Raw genomic sequence first — 15,631 nt, 5'->3', positions numbered from 1 at the left:
GACTAAAATGATCAAGTTAGTTTGATAAAGTAATACAACCTTACTAAATATTACTCTTCTAAAAAAATTACCACTTAATTATTATTTCATAAAAAGGGTTGACTGATCATACTGGTTGAAGAGGCCAGGTTACTCATTTTGAAAGGAATTCTTAAATTTTAAGGTCTGATAGCTGCTGCTTTGTTTTCCCTCAGGACTAATATACAAATATATTGTTTTTTATTATTCAGTTTTACATCTATTTTATTATTCTTTGTTTTTAAATTAATGTTAGCAAATGATTATCATTGTTTATATGTAACACTCATTTATTTCGTTTTATAAATAGAAAAGTTTTACTTGGTGAAATAGATGTTTTATAAATAAAAGTTAACTTTCATAAAATTTTATTGTGTGATACTCAGCTGTATTTATTCCAACTACCTAAACATCTAGAGAAAGTATAACTCAAAAAATATTTAAGGGGAAAAAACCCTCTCCTTTTAGCTTTACAACTGTGAGTGTCAAATTAAGCATTTTAAAAACTAATAATGCAGTTTTCTAGTCTTTTATCAGTATTATAGTAATTTAAATTTAAAATCAGTCTTATACCTGTATTTATAGTTGCTTATCTTTGGATTAAAATGAAATAAGAAATATATACTAGTTACCAAATCAAGCATTCCATCAATATTTTCAGAAGTTTAATTCTGAAGTTCATTGACATTTCCAACTTATTGTTCACAGCATGGAGAAACAGTTTTAAAGCTCTTCATGTATCTATTTAATAAGCATTTCATCTATTTTACCAAATCATGTGTTACTATATAGTAGATACAAAACAATGCTTGGAAAATAGTGAGTAAATTAAAACAGAAATTAGTAATAAATCACTAAGAAAACATAATGTTCCTTGTGATTTGACTTTGCAAAAAGGTTTTTGGCTGAAAACTCTGAATTCTCTTGGTATGTGTCAGGCAAATCCAAAAATTAAGTTTATATAAAAAAACTCATGCTACATTCTTGGAAAATTAAAACTATGGTTCTTCATTTTATTAATAAGTGACCCTAGTTTTAGGAATTTTAGTAAGCCAGTGTCTGCCACTTCTTTTGCAAAAAGTCAAGACACCTCTAATCTTAGAAGGCTGAGTAGTCAGCCCATGCTCTATGCTTTATTTACAGACAAACACTCCCTAATCTCTGGTCAGTAGTTGAATTTTTGATCCCTGTAAGGGAGAAAAATACATTTAGAAATTTGAAAATTTGCCCAAACCTAGTCATGCACTTTTGCTTTTGCACAAACAGTAAAAACATAAATAAGCTTTTCTTAAACAAGAAGCTGCACAAAAAGCAATCCAGATAAGCAAGCTTTCTTCATTTCTGGATTTGGCTATAACATGTAGTTTTACAAAGCTAAAAATATGCTCTTAACTGTAGAATTTATTCTAAATGTTCTTTCTGTTCTGAGAATTCATTGACCTATTTGCCACTAATATATTCAAGTCTACGACTACTAACCCATTACTAAGAGCACAATTCATTAAGAACATTTGCAGTTTTTAAGTTGTAGATAAAAATCTAGTGTTCTGAATAAATATTATCTGAAGAATATATGAACTAAAGGACATATTCATTTTTCAAGAGAATTTCATCAAAATTTCTCTGAATGTTATGTCAAAAGTTGATCATGTACTTGAAACTTCTGTAAAAATAGTAAAACACATCATCTAGATTGGGACATATAAGACTTTGTGAAGACATAGATAAAACTGTTAGTTTGCAATTTCCTGAAATAAAAGTGATGGCTGAAAATAGTCACAATACAGTTTAATCATATTTTCATCTAAGAACATTCTACATGCAGTACAAAGAGGTGGAACTATAGCCCACTTATTATGATGAGCCAAAAGAGGAATGTATCTATATTTGGAGGGGATGTATTTAAGAATAATCTGATTTATTTAAAATTAAAATGTTATAAACCAAAAAAGTTATTTTATTGATATTAAATTACTAGGAGTGTTTTACAGCTATGAATAAAGACTGTCAACTTTTTATTATTTAGCTCATATAAGAAAACTCTTCAAATTAAAAATATTAAATTCTAAAAAAATTTCTAATTGCTATACATTTTAACAATCAATTAATAGTTAGATGATGCAAGACATTTGAAAAAAATATTAAACATATAAAACATTAAATTTCATCATCTAAAGTCCTTCAAATTTTAATTCTGAAAAGTCAAAATAATCATTTGTTGATGAAATAACTTTGTTGACTTTCTGTAAAAGTTTAATAATACATTTTAATTAGTTAATTAACGTAAGTAATAATATGTAAATCCTAAATGTCTCATGCTGAAAGCAAAATAAATCTTACACATTTTTGTGCACTTTGAATTCACAGCTACTTCATTTATGGACTTTAACTGGTGACAAAAAAAAAAAAAAAAATGGCTCAAAAAAAATATCAGCTCCAAAAACTGACAAATGTGCAGCAAAAGATTATGAAAACATGCAGTGGTTTCATTAAATTAACAACAATAAATAGAAAAATGTAACTAACGTATTACCAGTTTGTGCCATAAATTTAGCAGCATCAGCTTGTTCCTGAGGGACCCTTTTTTCATGAACAGATCGAGGTCGCTGACTTTTAATTGTATGATCTCCCATCATTCCAAATTCTAAAGACAGAATAAAGGTATATGAAAGCTCGTGTGTAGACATTTCTCATAAATCACATCACTGTCTCATGCAATATGTTCCTACACAGATCTAGAAGTTACTGATTCATTCCATGATTCTAAATTTTCTAGGCTCATCTGCTTGGAATATTTCTAAACTCCAGTCAAAAAAAATCTATAAACAAGAACAAGATTTCAAGAGACAATAATAACAGTCAGTGAAATGAAACATCGGGTTTTAAGTCAGCTTAATTAACAGAAGTAGTGTATTCTTGTCTGATCATGTTTTGAAGCAATGCATCAGAAAAAATACAACCACAGTGCTAACTTGTTCTTCAGAGAGAGAATCCTGACTGCAAAGCAGTTGCTGCTTTGCCGAAGAGTGGTCACCCCCACAGGTTTTTTCAGCACTTTCTTGTGGAGTGAGTAATCCTGTAACCTAGCTCACCTAAGGCAAACATTCACTTGATGAACTATTTTTCCAAAGATGAAGTTGACCTTGGTGTCCTCCAAAGCTTATAGAAAATGGTAGCTTAAATAATTCTCATCTTCTCCTGCCTTGTCCCCACATAATTCTTCATCTCTTTTCTAAGCACTTTAAAAGCTATGTTTAAGAATGAGAATGACTCCAGGTTTTTTCATTTAATCCTTTCAATGTATACCTCCTAAGAAAGGAAGAAAAATCTGGGCATAACTCAGAGACAGATGGGGGAGAGAAAAAAATAAGCTGAACAAAAGAATAGATTCCACATAATATATATTTTTAATCTGTACACTTAGAACTCTGTAAGAGTTCCATACTTTTCACTGCTACTATAAAATAATTTTTGTAGCCTTCCAGTCTCCTCTGTCCATGGGATATTCCCAATCAAGAATACTGGAGTGGGTTGCTATTTCCCCCCACTGTGGGATCTTCCTGACCCAGGGATTGAACTGGCGTCTCCTGCATTGGCAGGCAGATTCTTTACCACTGAGCCACTAAAAATAATTTTAATAAAAACAAAGCCTCATGAATGGCATGTTTTGTTCTGGCTCACCGGAGTGCAGGTGTTGGGAGGGCATTGCTGAGGGCCAGAGGTCAGTGGTGCTCAATGTTACAAGAAAATTGCTGGGCCTTTAAGACCAGGTCTTTTCTACATGACACAGATGATTGGCTAAAATGTGTTCTAATGATTGTGCAGCTATATTGCTAGAACTAATAATGTCAACATTTAGGAATGGGTAATTTCACCAGCTTATTTTTTTGGCTTTTCCCATCCATCTTTAAATAATCTTCTGCTAAAATACTACAGTGTACTTTGTGCAATTAAGCAGTGCATTTTTGTATGCACAGCTCTGATCTTTTGTGTGAGGAGAAAACATTAGCACGTGTTTTGTCCAGCCTGGCAGCTTTCCTCATAAATATTAAAAGTATGGCACCTGACAGATTGATTTATCAGAAATCCTTGCCAGACACTCTACACAAGTGAACATCCCATGAGAAATTTGAGAAATTTAAATGTGTGTTTTTGTCAGTTTAGATAGAATCCAGGGCAGGAAACTGAAATTTTCATAAAATGTCAGTTGGTTTAATCTTGTAAAATCCATCACTGTTTCCCATTGCTGCCAACAACCTTTCAGTGCATTTGTTTATGTGCACTGTAGGTTCTGCCTAAATCATGTTTCATTCTGCTAATAAGAAGCATCTAATCACATATCATTTAATGATTTTGGAAAGTGACTACTTTGAAAATTTATATCTAGATTCATACACTACCCAATATTTTAAAATATTATATATAACTGAAATTTCTCTGGATCTGAAATAGCAAAGGAAATTTAGTAGTAATTTTTATTAACAGTATGCTTTACCTTCTGTCCCCTTGAATTTATCATTTAAATTGTATTTGTGTGTGTGTCTTTCACTTAGGGCATCTGAATCAGAGTGCAGGTTCACGAAAATAATCTGGAGGCTCTGACACCTGGACTAAGGCAGTTTGGGCACCCGGAGAGTGAAGGACAGCAAAAGAAATTATCCCATGCCCACAACATCCTAACTACTAGGTAACTTTATTACCTGCTTTAGAGAAGGCAATTCTTCAACTCAGTGGCAGTATGATAATAGCCTGCAATTTGTTTTCTAAGGATAAACAGTTTACTGTACAGGGACAATGATCCTGAAATTTAGGAGTCTGAGGATATAGGCTGACACTGCTGAGATCATTTTAAAAGTGTCATATTCAATTTTTAATAATTCTGAAGTTTAAAAATGAGTTTACTTATTTTTTTAAAATAGGCATTGGTTATTTCAGTGAATATGTCATATTATTAGCTGGAATGTAATTGAAGTCTCCCAAATATATTTATATTACAAATTAGATTTCTATATTCTTCAATCTAGTCACTTCTACTTATTAATCACCAATGTTATAAAATGTTAGTGCTGATGCCTTACCATGGGTCATAGTATTTAAGAAAGTCTTCAATCATATATTGACATTATTACACAATTTTTATACAACCAAAACTTTAAATGAAATTTTTATTATTGCCATCAAAACAACTTATCCAAAATTACTTTAAAAATTAAAACTATTATGAAGTATTGATGTAACCAAATTCCTTATAAGACAGATGACATGTTAGCCATTTATTTCTTTTTCTCAGATGGAAAAGCAACACTATGGTGGTATTTTTTTAAATGTTCTAGACTGACTGTTTCAGACCTAAAATAATCCCAGTTTGTAAGTGACATATGTAAACTCTTATCTAATTAAATGACTTTCTCTTGCTAATGTTTATGTGCCGAGTGTTTGGAAAAACATAAACATCTTTGTTTAAGTGTTATTATCAATGGTGAGGTTTAACAACAAACGTTATGGATCCATCCATATCTCACAATGGGATACTTTCAAATATCGGTGTTCTCTTTCAAGATGATATTATCTTCTTGACTTCTTATGAAAATAAAGGCCAATTAAATAATCCAAACTTTAAAAATAATGAGCTATTATGTTTGCTATTATTCTCTTACTTGGTGAGTGTGAGTGAAGGTAAACCTTTAGAGTGTTATACTTTCTGAATAAGTAAGTTCTTCGTGATTGTTGATCCATATTCAAATGATTCAAAGATCATATTCTACATTAGTTACACGAGAAAATAGCATAGCCAAATAAAAAGATGATCTGCTTTGGTGAAAGCAATGAAAAGCAAGTTATGGAATCAGATGAAGTCATGTATAGCATAATATTGTATATATACATATGGTATATGGCTTATGAAAATACAGGGTTATTTACTATATCTTTATACTGATACTATCAATGAAGGGGTCAATAAACTGTGTTCATGTATAAAACTCATATGGCTTCCATGTTTAGGCACATTTTTTCATACAAACTCTTTCACTGCACTTCGGAAAAAAGCAGTAGCCTCTGGAAGTTAGATATGAATTTGTTGCTTTAAATATAGTTTTATGTCTTTTATTCCTCCACCCAGGACTTATAAGTAGATGACTAAGAAACAAATACACTCGTAAACTGACTCTTGGTGTTCAATTTTCAGTTATGAATTTTTTTCTGGAAATCAAGGGTTATAATAAAGTGAAATCATCAATAAGTTAACACACACACATAATTCATTATTTTACCATGTGTTTATTCTTCAATGTATGGACAAGTAGAACATCAGATTATTTGATAACAGTTGTTACTGCCATCTAGCTTGCAATATAAATATTAACTTCACATTGTCAGATAGTTTTCGCTCACCTTTCCACAGAAACTATTCTAGCTCACTATTGCTTCTCAAGAAACTCTCAAAGTTATGCTGTACTTTTATGCTACAGCCCCATTGCACGACTTTTGGTCATGGAAATGGTCAGGCCAATACACCCTTTCTCTTAATTTCCTCACCTGAAACATCTGTTTCTCCAGGCATGCCTGCAACAAAGCCACCCCAAGTCCCACCCCCAATGGCACCACCACCATGAACTAACCAACCAATCAGCATCAGCTTCCCTATGCCTTAACTTCTGTCTGTTTTATGTCAATAATGGATTTTCAATTATTAGATTAGGTTTCTTATTCCCCCAACTAGATTATAAACTTCTATGAGAAGGAAGTACACCTTATGAGATTTAAAATCACCTCTTGCTTTGTATAGCTAGGGTTCAATATTTATTCTATAAATAAATTTTATTCTATGAATTGCTTCTTTAAAATGCAAATTTTTAGATGCTGAGAATCATTTCTCTAATATTCTTTGGTGAACAGTTCAATGGGTAAAAAATAAAATTCTTATAAAGTACTTAAATGTTAGGTATGCATGATTATGACAGTCAACATTTCTTTTGTCAACAGCATTTACTATATATTTTAATGTATAAATATATTCAGGTTATGAAAATAATTAAAATACTATTTTATTTGGACTTAAATCTCAGTGTCCTAAAACAAAGCTTAATGTTTTAAAATACCACTTCATTTTTGTCAATTATTTACTATGTTAAGTATTAAAATTACAAAGATAAGTAAGAAATAGTCTCTGATACTTTCACACCCAAGAAAAGCCACTAAACATGGCCTGAGCCTTTCAGGTACATAAAATTACTTATCTTAATTGAAGTAATTAGCTACACTTACATTTTATTAAATTTGTTTATTTTTTATTTTTGTTTGTTTACTTATTGGATACTTTTATTTTTCATGTAAATTCTTTTGTGTGCATAAGATTGCTTGGAGTTCTCTAGGTAGTGACAAGGAGCCAGATTATCAGTCATTATAATATCCTGTTTTCTGAGATTTTTTAAAAAAACACTTAATGTGATTAGACTTAAAAATTGTATTCTCTCCCTCACCAAGTATTTGTTTAGTGCTTGTACAAGCAGGTGATTTATGGAAACAAATAGATGATTGAGGAAAAGACTATTATCTTTTGTAGTCTGTATCATCAAAGACATTTCTAGAACTTACATGAACAATTGGAAACAAGGAATTTTAAGATTAGGCATCATTAGTTAAAATTCTAAAGGACACCGGTTAAGAAAAACCTTTTACTGTTAATTATAAATGTTGCTGTTGTTCAGTCACTCAGTCGAGTCCTATTGTGTGCAACCCTTTGGACTGTAGCCCATCAGGGTCCTCTGACCATAGGATTTTTCAGGTAAGAATATTCCTGTGTATTGCTACTTCCTCCTCCAGGGCATCTTTCTGACCCAGGGATTGAATCCATGTCTCTCCTATACTGCAGGAGATTCTTCATCTCTGAGTCATCGGGGAAGCCCCAATTTTAAACATACTAATACTTTAATTTCCCCAAAGAACCAAACAGGAATATGATAAGTGAATAAATGACAATTTCCAAAGAATTAATTCAAGAATGACCATTACATAATAAATATCAGAAAATATTTAAATAAAATACATTTTTAGAGGATCACAAAATTAATGCTGTTTAAAATAAATTAATTTCTATTAAGAAACACTAGAAATCTGAGCAATCCATTATTAAAAATTAAAAGATTACTTGATATTCTTTCTGTCAAATTACTTCTTGGTTTCATTGCCATAATCAGATACTTGGTTATAGGAAACAAGATGCTGTTTATTATAAAAATAGAATCTTGCTTTTGAAAATACTACCACAGAAATGCTATTTTTCAACATTGGCCATTTCTCTGTTAAGTAAATGGGTGATTTTACGGCACTTCTAAATTGGACAAAAGATAGTATAATCAAAGGGTATACTGTTAGTACGTCCACAGAAAAACTAAAAATGATCAGGTGTTTTAAATTCTTAAATTACAAAACCCATACTATTTTATAGAAACAATTGTCAAATATATTTAGTATCTATACTCTTAGACAAAAATGATATATTCTAATTTACTGTATTTCCAAATACAAGCTTTGAAAAATAATTACATATAATAATAGATTTTTAAATCTCTTCTCAAACATGTATTCAAAAATTATATTATAAAGCATCTTATCTAGAATGATTCCAGGACATTTGGGGTATAAACCTTTACATCATTATTTTTATACTAACTCTGACTTCTGGGAAATGTTAGTAAATTGGGTACACCATTCCATGTAAGAAATCATCAATGTCGGAATTATTTGTTAATATTTAGTTAGTATATATTATCCAATTGCATTTTATGATCTCATCTCTTTCTGAGATAAGTTGAATTTTTATCAACTATTAGTAGTGATTTGCTTGAAAAATACTTCATTTATTGGAGATGAGTAAAATAAATATAGTGTGTGTGTTAGTTGCTCAGCTGTGTTTGACTCTTTGTGACTCCATTGACTGTAGCCTGCCAGGCTCCTCCATCCACAGGGTTTTCCAGACAAGAATCCTGGAGTGGACTGCCATTTCCCTCTCCAGTGGGATCTTCCCGACCCAGGGATGGAACCCGGGTCTCCCGCATTGCAGGGAGACTCTTTACCATCTGAGCCATAGTAAGGCTTAAAATAAATATAGAAACACATAAATAATAAAAGCAATTCTACTTCCAATATCAAACTAGTAGTATTCATCTCTTCTTGTTGACCTGCATCAGCATTTAACATTTTAGCACAGCAGTGGCAAAATAAGATGCTATGCTATGAGTTCCAGCACCTTTGTAGGGAACTAAACCCCTCATACTGTAAAATGAATCTTATTGCTAACGTGACCCAATAAGATCTTAGGGAATCTGAATGAAAAGAAAGTGAACTGGGCTGTCCCTGGATGAATCATTTCTGTATTTTCCTAACAATAACAGGGCTGACTGGCTTTCTGCCAACCTCTCTGACATGAGAGGGAATCAGGCGCACAGAAAGCCTTTTTTGGGCCTTATGAAGAACCCTGGAAAGTATCTCTATCTAATGAAACGAGAAACTCTTGTAGGATTTTAGAGGCAATGAGTGAGAAATCATGGTTTGATTTGCATTTAGGTAGATTATGGTAACTGAAGAATGGAGAGCAGACTGTAGGGAAAAATAATTAGAGGCAGCATAAACTATGAAGAGTGGCTGCAATTGTCCATATACAACCATCTGTGATTGGGCAGAGGGTCAGGTTCGACGGACAGGTTTCTGGCAGCTCCTAAGGGTAAAGGAGCAGATAGTTGGGGTACCCCCATTAGATAAGAACCAGAAGGACACACAGAACGCTGGCCAGCCCCAGCTTACTGCAGGTTGAGTACATCTTTGGGGTCCAAATCATCGGCAATGAGAGTGCATTTGAATGCCCCAAAAGTTTACAGGAAAAATGTTTTATAGAAAAGTTTATGTTTACAAAAGTCACACATTTTAGTATAATATTTTTGATAGATGCTACCTTTATGTACATACTTATATATTATACATATTACATAATCTATATATTATATATTATGTATTTGTTTAAAATGTTTAAGAAAAATAATTCCTTTATGATTTTTTTTGTGATTTTTCTTTTTTTAAATTTTATTTTATTTAACTTTACAATATTGTATTGGTTTTGCCATATATCAAAATGAATCTGCCATAGGTATACATGTGTTCCCCATCCTGAACCCTCCTCCCTCCTCCCTTTTATGATTTTTTAATTAAAGCTCATATCCATTTGGGACTTTTCAACTTGCTAAAGTTCAATCTCATTTACTATGACAGTATACGTGCATGTGTGATCAGTCGCTTCAGTCGTGTCCGACTCTTTGCTACCCTATGGACTACAGCCTGCCAGGCTCGTCTGTCCAAAGGATTCTCCAGGGAAGATTATCGGAGTGCGTTGTCATTCCCTCCCCCAAGGGATCTTCCCAACTGAGGTATCCAACCACCGAGTCTCCTGCATCTCCTGCACTGTGGGAGGGTTCTTTACTGCTGATCTACCAGGGAAGCCCACTATAACAGTAGAGCACAGAATAGTTTAACTGAAAGAAATATCACCCGATGCATATTTACTGAAAGAAATAATTTCATAAGATACTCCATGAAAAGAATTAGTGCATTCAACATTACAACTGAAAGTTAAAAGATTAGGTAAGTAGTTGCTTGACCAAAACAGTTCAACATATATACCTAGTGGGTATTCCGTGAAATGACTGTTTGTTTGTTTTCATAAGCACTGATAATTCAGAAACATCTTTATTGCACTTAAATTACATTCACTTGATTCACATGATCTCAAGGTTGTATCTGGAGGTAAGAAAAGAGAATTTCCTCTGACATTTACACTTTTTGACCTATCTATTTTGTTCCTACATAATCTATTTTTTAAGTAAATAGTTCTATTCATGTTTTACCATTTATCTACTGCTATATTTCTACATTTTATTACATTTTAGTTTAAAGCATTATTGTATACATAGTTACTGAAATAATAAAACTGACTTATTTAATTAAAATGATTAAGATGTACATAGAGTGTTTATAATTATTTCTAAAAATAATATAATACTATCTTTACTAATCCCTTAACACAGCTTATTTTTAAGGGATATGTGAACACATGTGAATGATATTTTCAGAATTTTTCTAGGATAAAAACTATCCTTATAATCAATTAACATATATTCAAACTTGTTTCCATAGGTTGTCCTTATTAGTATTGAAGCCCAAGAGGCATTCAAAAAGAGAACTAAAAACAATTTGCAGTATCAAAGAAGTGCTTCATATACCTCCAGAGAAGGAAGACCACTGAAACTCAGGTGGAAGCTACAACTTAAGGTCGCAGTGGACAAGTGAATGGTCAACCAGCAGAAGCAGCTTCTGTTTGAGCATCACACCTGAGCTTCTCTTAACCTGCTTCCTCCTCTTGCAAAAGGGGATTCTAGAACAGGTTTCTGAGGTCTTCTGAAGCACTAAAACTGCATCATTTTCTCAAGTCAAAAGTTGGCAAATGGACCTGTGGGCCATCTCTCAGCAGACCCAGAGGCCTAGAGGCTGTGCCAGCTTGCCTGGGGTGCCCAGAACAACCAGGCCCCAGAGTCTAAGGAAAACATGAAGCTGTAGCTGCTTCTATACCTTTGCTCAAGTCACTCAGTGTGGAACGGAGACAAGCCTGGGACCTGGAATGCTTTGCTTCAATGCTTACACCTGGATGCACTTCTCTTGGGTAACAGAACACAGAGAAACTGTATGGGACTAAAAGTAACTGTGTGCATGCACATTTAAGGCAAATTCTGGACCCAAAAGATACAAAGAGGTGGAAAAACCCAACTGCCACTTTTGAAGAGACTGGAACAAAAACCAGGTATCAGAAGCAAAAGCAGGGTACCACATATGCCCCTGCATGCAGCAGCACCTAAGGGGTGGGCAAAGCACCTAAGCCCCTCTCTGGGTGGACTCCTCCACACACCCCTTCCCTCACCCCATATAAGGAAAAAGCTGACTCTCCCACCCACCTTCTGAGCAAGCAGGGAAACTGTTGCTTCTTTTCCCAACCCTCTGACTCAGCAGGGACCCCTATAAAGTTTGCCTGAATTTCTTGTCTGGCCTCTAACAAATTCCTTTAAGGAAGCCAAAAGTCCTGGACTGTAACAGAACAGGTCCCTGGGTGAATGAGGTTCAGTGGCTCAGTCTTATCTGACTATTTGCAACCCCGTGGACTCCAGGACACCAGGCTTCTCTCTTCTTCACCATCTCCCAGAGTTTGCTGAAATTCATGTAAATCAAGTCGGTGAACAACCATCTCATCCTCTGTTGTCCCCTTCTCCTGAATTCAATCTTTTCCAACATCAGGGACTTTTCTTCTTTTTTTTTTTCTCATTAAACTTTTTTAATGGGTCTCAAATTCTGTGACAGATTTTTGGTCAAGTTGTTTTCATTAAAAAGTACTGATTTTAAAAAATAACTTAAACTGCCACACACAAAACATATGGTCCACAAAAACATTCTCCTTTCCTTCTGAAGGTTTTACAGTGCATTGTTATCATTAACCAGTCTTTTACTATTAAACTGAAATGGCCAATTGAGACAAACAGTTCTGAAACCGTTCTTCCACCACTGATTAAGACTGGGGTGGCAGGTATTGGGGATAATATTCATTTAGCCTTCTGAGCTTTCTGGGCAGACGTGGTGACCTTGCCAGCTCCAGCTGCCTTCTTGTCCACTGCTTTGATGACACCCACAGTGACTGTCTGTCTCATGTCACGCACAGCAAAACGGCCCAGGGGAGGATAATCAGAGAAGCTCTCGACACATACGGGCTTGCCAGGAACCATATCAACGATGGCAGCATCACCAGATTTCAAGAATTTAGGGCCATCTTCCAGATTTTTCCCAGAGCGGCGATCAATCTTCTCCTTCAGCTCAGCAAACTTGCAAGCAATGTGAGCTGTGTGACAATCCAGCACAGGTGCATATCCACCACTGATTTGGCCTGGATGGTTCAAAATAATCGCCTGAGCTGTGAAGCCAGCAGCTTCCACGGGTGGGTCATTTTTGCTGTCACCAGCCACATTGCCATGACGGACATCTTTGACAGACACGTTCTCGACATTGAAGCCCACATTGTCCCCAGGAAGGGCTTCATCAATGCTTCATGGTACATTTCTACAGACTTCACTTCAGTTCTTACATTGACTGGAGAAAAGGTGACCACCATGCCAGGTTTGAGAACACCAGTCTCCACACGACCCACAGGGACAGTACCAATACCACCAATTTTATAGACATCCTGGAGAGGCAAATGCAAGGGTTTGTCAGTTGGGTGAGTTGGTGGCAGGAGGCAATCCAGAGCTTCAAACAGGGTGGTTCCACTGGCATTGCCGTCCTTACGGGTGACTTTCCATCCCTTGAACCATGGCATATTAGCACTTGGCTCCATCATGTTGTCACCATTCCAGCTAGAAATTGGCACAAATGCTACTGTGTCGGGGTTGGAGCCAATTTTCTTAATGTAGGTGCTGACTTCCTTAACAATTTCCTCATATCTCTTCTGGCTATAGGGTGGCTCAGTGGAATCCATTTTGTTAATGCCAACAATTAATTGTTTCACACCCAGGGTGTAAGCCAGAAGGGCATGCTCATGGGTCTGCCCATTCTTGGAGATACCGGCTTCAAATTCACCAACACCAGCGGCAACAATCAGGACAGCACAGTCAGCCTGGGATGTGCCTGTAATCATGTTTTTGATGAAGTCTCTGTGTCCTGGGGCATCAACGTTGGTAACATAGTACTTGCTGGTCTCAAATTTCCACCGGGAGATATCAATGGTGATACCACGCTCACGTTCAGCTTTAAGTTTGCCCAAGACCCAGGCATATTTGAAGGAGCCATTTCCCATCTCAGCAGCCTCCTTCTCTAACTTTTCAATTGTTCTCTTGTCGATCCTGCCACATTTGTAGATCAGATGGCCAGCCGTGGTCGACTTCCCTGAATCTACGTGCCCAATGACAATGATGTTGTTGTGGGTCTTCTCCTTTCCCATTTTGGCTTAGGTTTAATGGTGGTTTTTCACAACACCTGTGTCCTGGCAGAAAACCCAATGTGAAAAAGCAGGACTTTTCTAATTAGTTAGTTCTTTGCATAAGGTGACCAAAGTATTGAAGCTTCAGCTTCAGCATCAGTTCTTCCAGTGAAGATTCAGGACTGATTTCCTTTAGGATGGACTGGTTGGATCTCCTTGCAGTCCAAGGGACTCTCAAGAGTCTTCTCCAATATCACAGCTCAAAAGCATCAATTCTTTGGCACTCAGCTTTCTTTATGGCCCAACTCTCACATCCATACATGACTACTGGAAAAACCATAGCCTTGACTAGACAGACCATTGTTCGCAAAGTAGTATCTCTGCTTTTTAATATGCTGTCTAGGTTGGTCATAGATTTTCTTCCAAGAAGCAAGCATCTTTTAATTTTATGGCTGCAGTCAACATCTGCAGTGATTTTGGAGCCCAAGAAAATAAAGTCTGTCACTATTTCCATTGTTTCTCATCTATTTGCCATGAGGTGATGGGGCTGGATGCCATGATCTTAGTTTTCTGAATGTTGAGTTTTTCTGTTTAGTTCTTCTTCACTTTCTGCCATAAGGGTGGTGTCATCTGCATATCTGAGGTTATTGATATTTCTCCCAGCAATCTTGATTCCAGCTTGTGCTTCTTCCAGTCCAGCATTTCTCATGATGTACCCTGCATATAAGTTAAATAAGCAGGGTGACAATATATAGCCTTGGCGTACTCCTTTCCTGATTTGGAACCAGTCTTTTGTTTCATGTCCAGTTCTAACTGCTGCTTCTTGATCTGCATACAGTTTTCTCAAGAGGCAGGGCAGGTGGTCTGGTATTCCCATCTCTTTCAGAATTTTCCACAGTTTACTGTGATCCACACAGTCAAAGGCTTTGGCATAGTCAACAAAGTAGAAATAGATGTTTCTTTGGAATGCTCTTGCTTTTTCGATGATCCAGCAGATGTTGGCAATTTGGTCTCTGGTTCCTCTGCCTTTTCTAAAACCAGCTTGAACATCTGGAAGTTCATGGTTCATGTATTATTGAAGCCTGGCTTGGAGAATTTTGAGCATTACTTTGCTACCTTGTGAGATGAGTGCAATTGTGCAGTAGTTTGAGCATTTTTTGGCATTGCCTTTCTTTGTAATTGGAATGAAAACTGACCTTTTCCAGTCCCATGACCACTGTTGAGTTTTCCAAATTTGCTGGCATATTGAGTGCAGCACTTTCACAGCATCATCTTTCAGGATTTGGAATAACTCCACTGGAATTCCATCACATCCACTAGCTTTGTTTGTAGTGATGCTTCCTAAGGCCCACTTGACTTTGCAAAGAAGTCTGGCTCTAGGTGAGTGATCACACCATCATGATTATCTGGGTCATGAAGATCTTTTTTCTATAGTTCTTCTGTGTATTCTTAGCACCTCTTCTTAATATCTTCTGCTTCTGTTAGCGCCATACCATTTCTGTTTTTTTTTTTGTGCTTATCTTTACATGAAATGTTCCCTTGGTATCTCTAATTTTCTTGAAGTGATCTCTAGTCTTTCCCATTCTATTGTTTTCCTCTATTTCTTTG

The 15,631-nt window shown here is 35.4% G+C and overlaps 1 protein-coding gene and 1 pseudogene across 4 annotated transcripts in view; both read right to left on the bottom strand.

Moving 5' to 3' along the window:
- Positions 1–15,631, bottom strand: part of ADGRB3 (adhesion G protein-coupled receptor B3) — an 884,916-nt gene that overhangs the window by 545,216 nt on the left and 324,069 nt on the right. For all 4 annotated transcript variants that reach the window (XM_055534757.1, XM_055534756.1, XM_055534759.1 and 1 more), the window contains one exon: positions 2,552–2,662. In XM_055534757.1, coding sequence (XP_055390732.1) covers positions 2,552–2,662 — 111 coding nt within the window. The remainder of the gene's footprint in view (positions 1–2,551; positions 2,663–15,631) is intronic.
- Positions 12,381–14,044, bottom strand: LOC129619584 (elongation factor 1-alpha 1-like; annotated as a pseudogene).

Source organism: Bubalus kerabau, chromosome 9 (genome assembly GCF_029407905.1).
Source record: "Bubalus kerabau isolate K-KA32 ecotype Philippines breed swamp buffalo chromosome 9, PCC_UOA_SB_1v2, whole genome shotgun sequence".
Classification (NCBI taxonomy): domain Eukaryota; kingdom Metazoa; phylum Chordata; class Mammalia; order Artiodactyla; family Bovidae; genus Bubalus; species Bubalus kerabau.
This window is presented reverse-complemented; position numbering and strand designations above follow the sequence as displayed.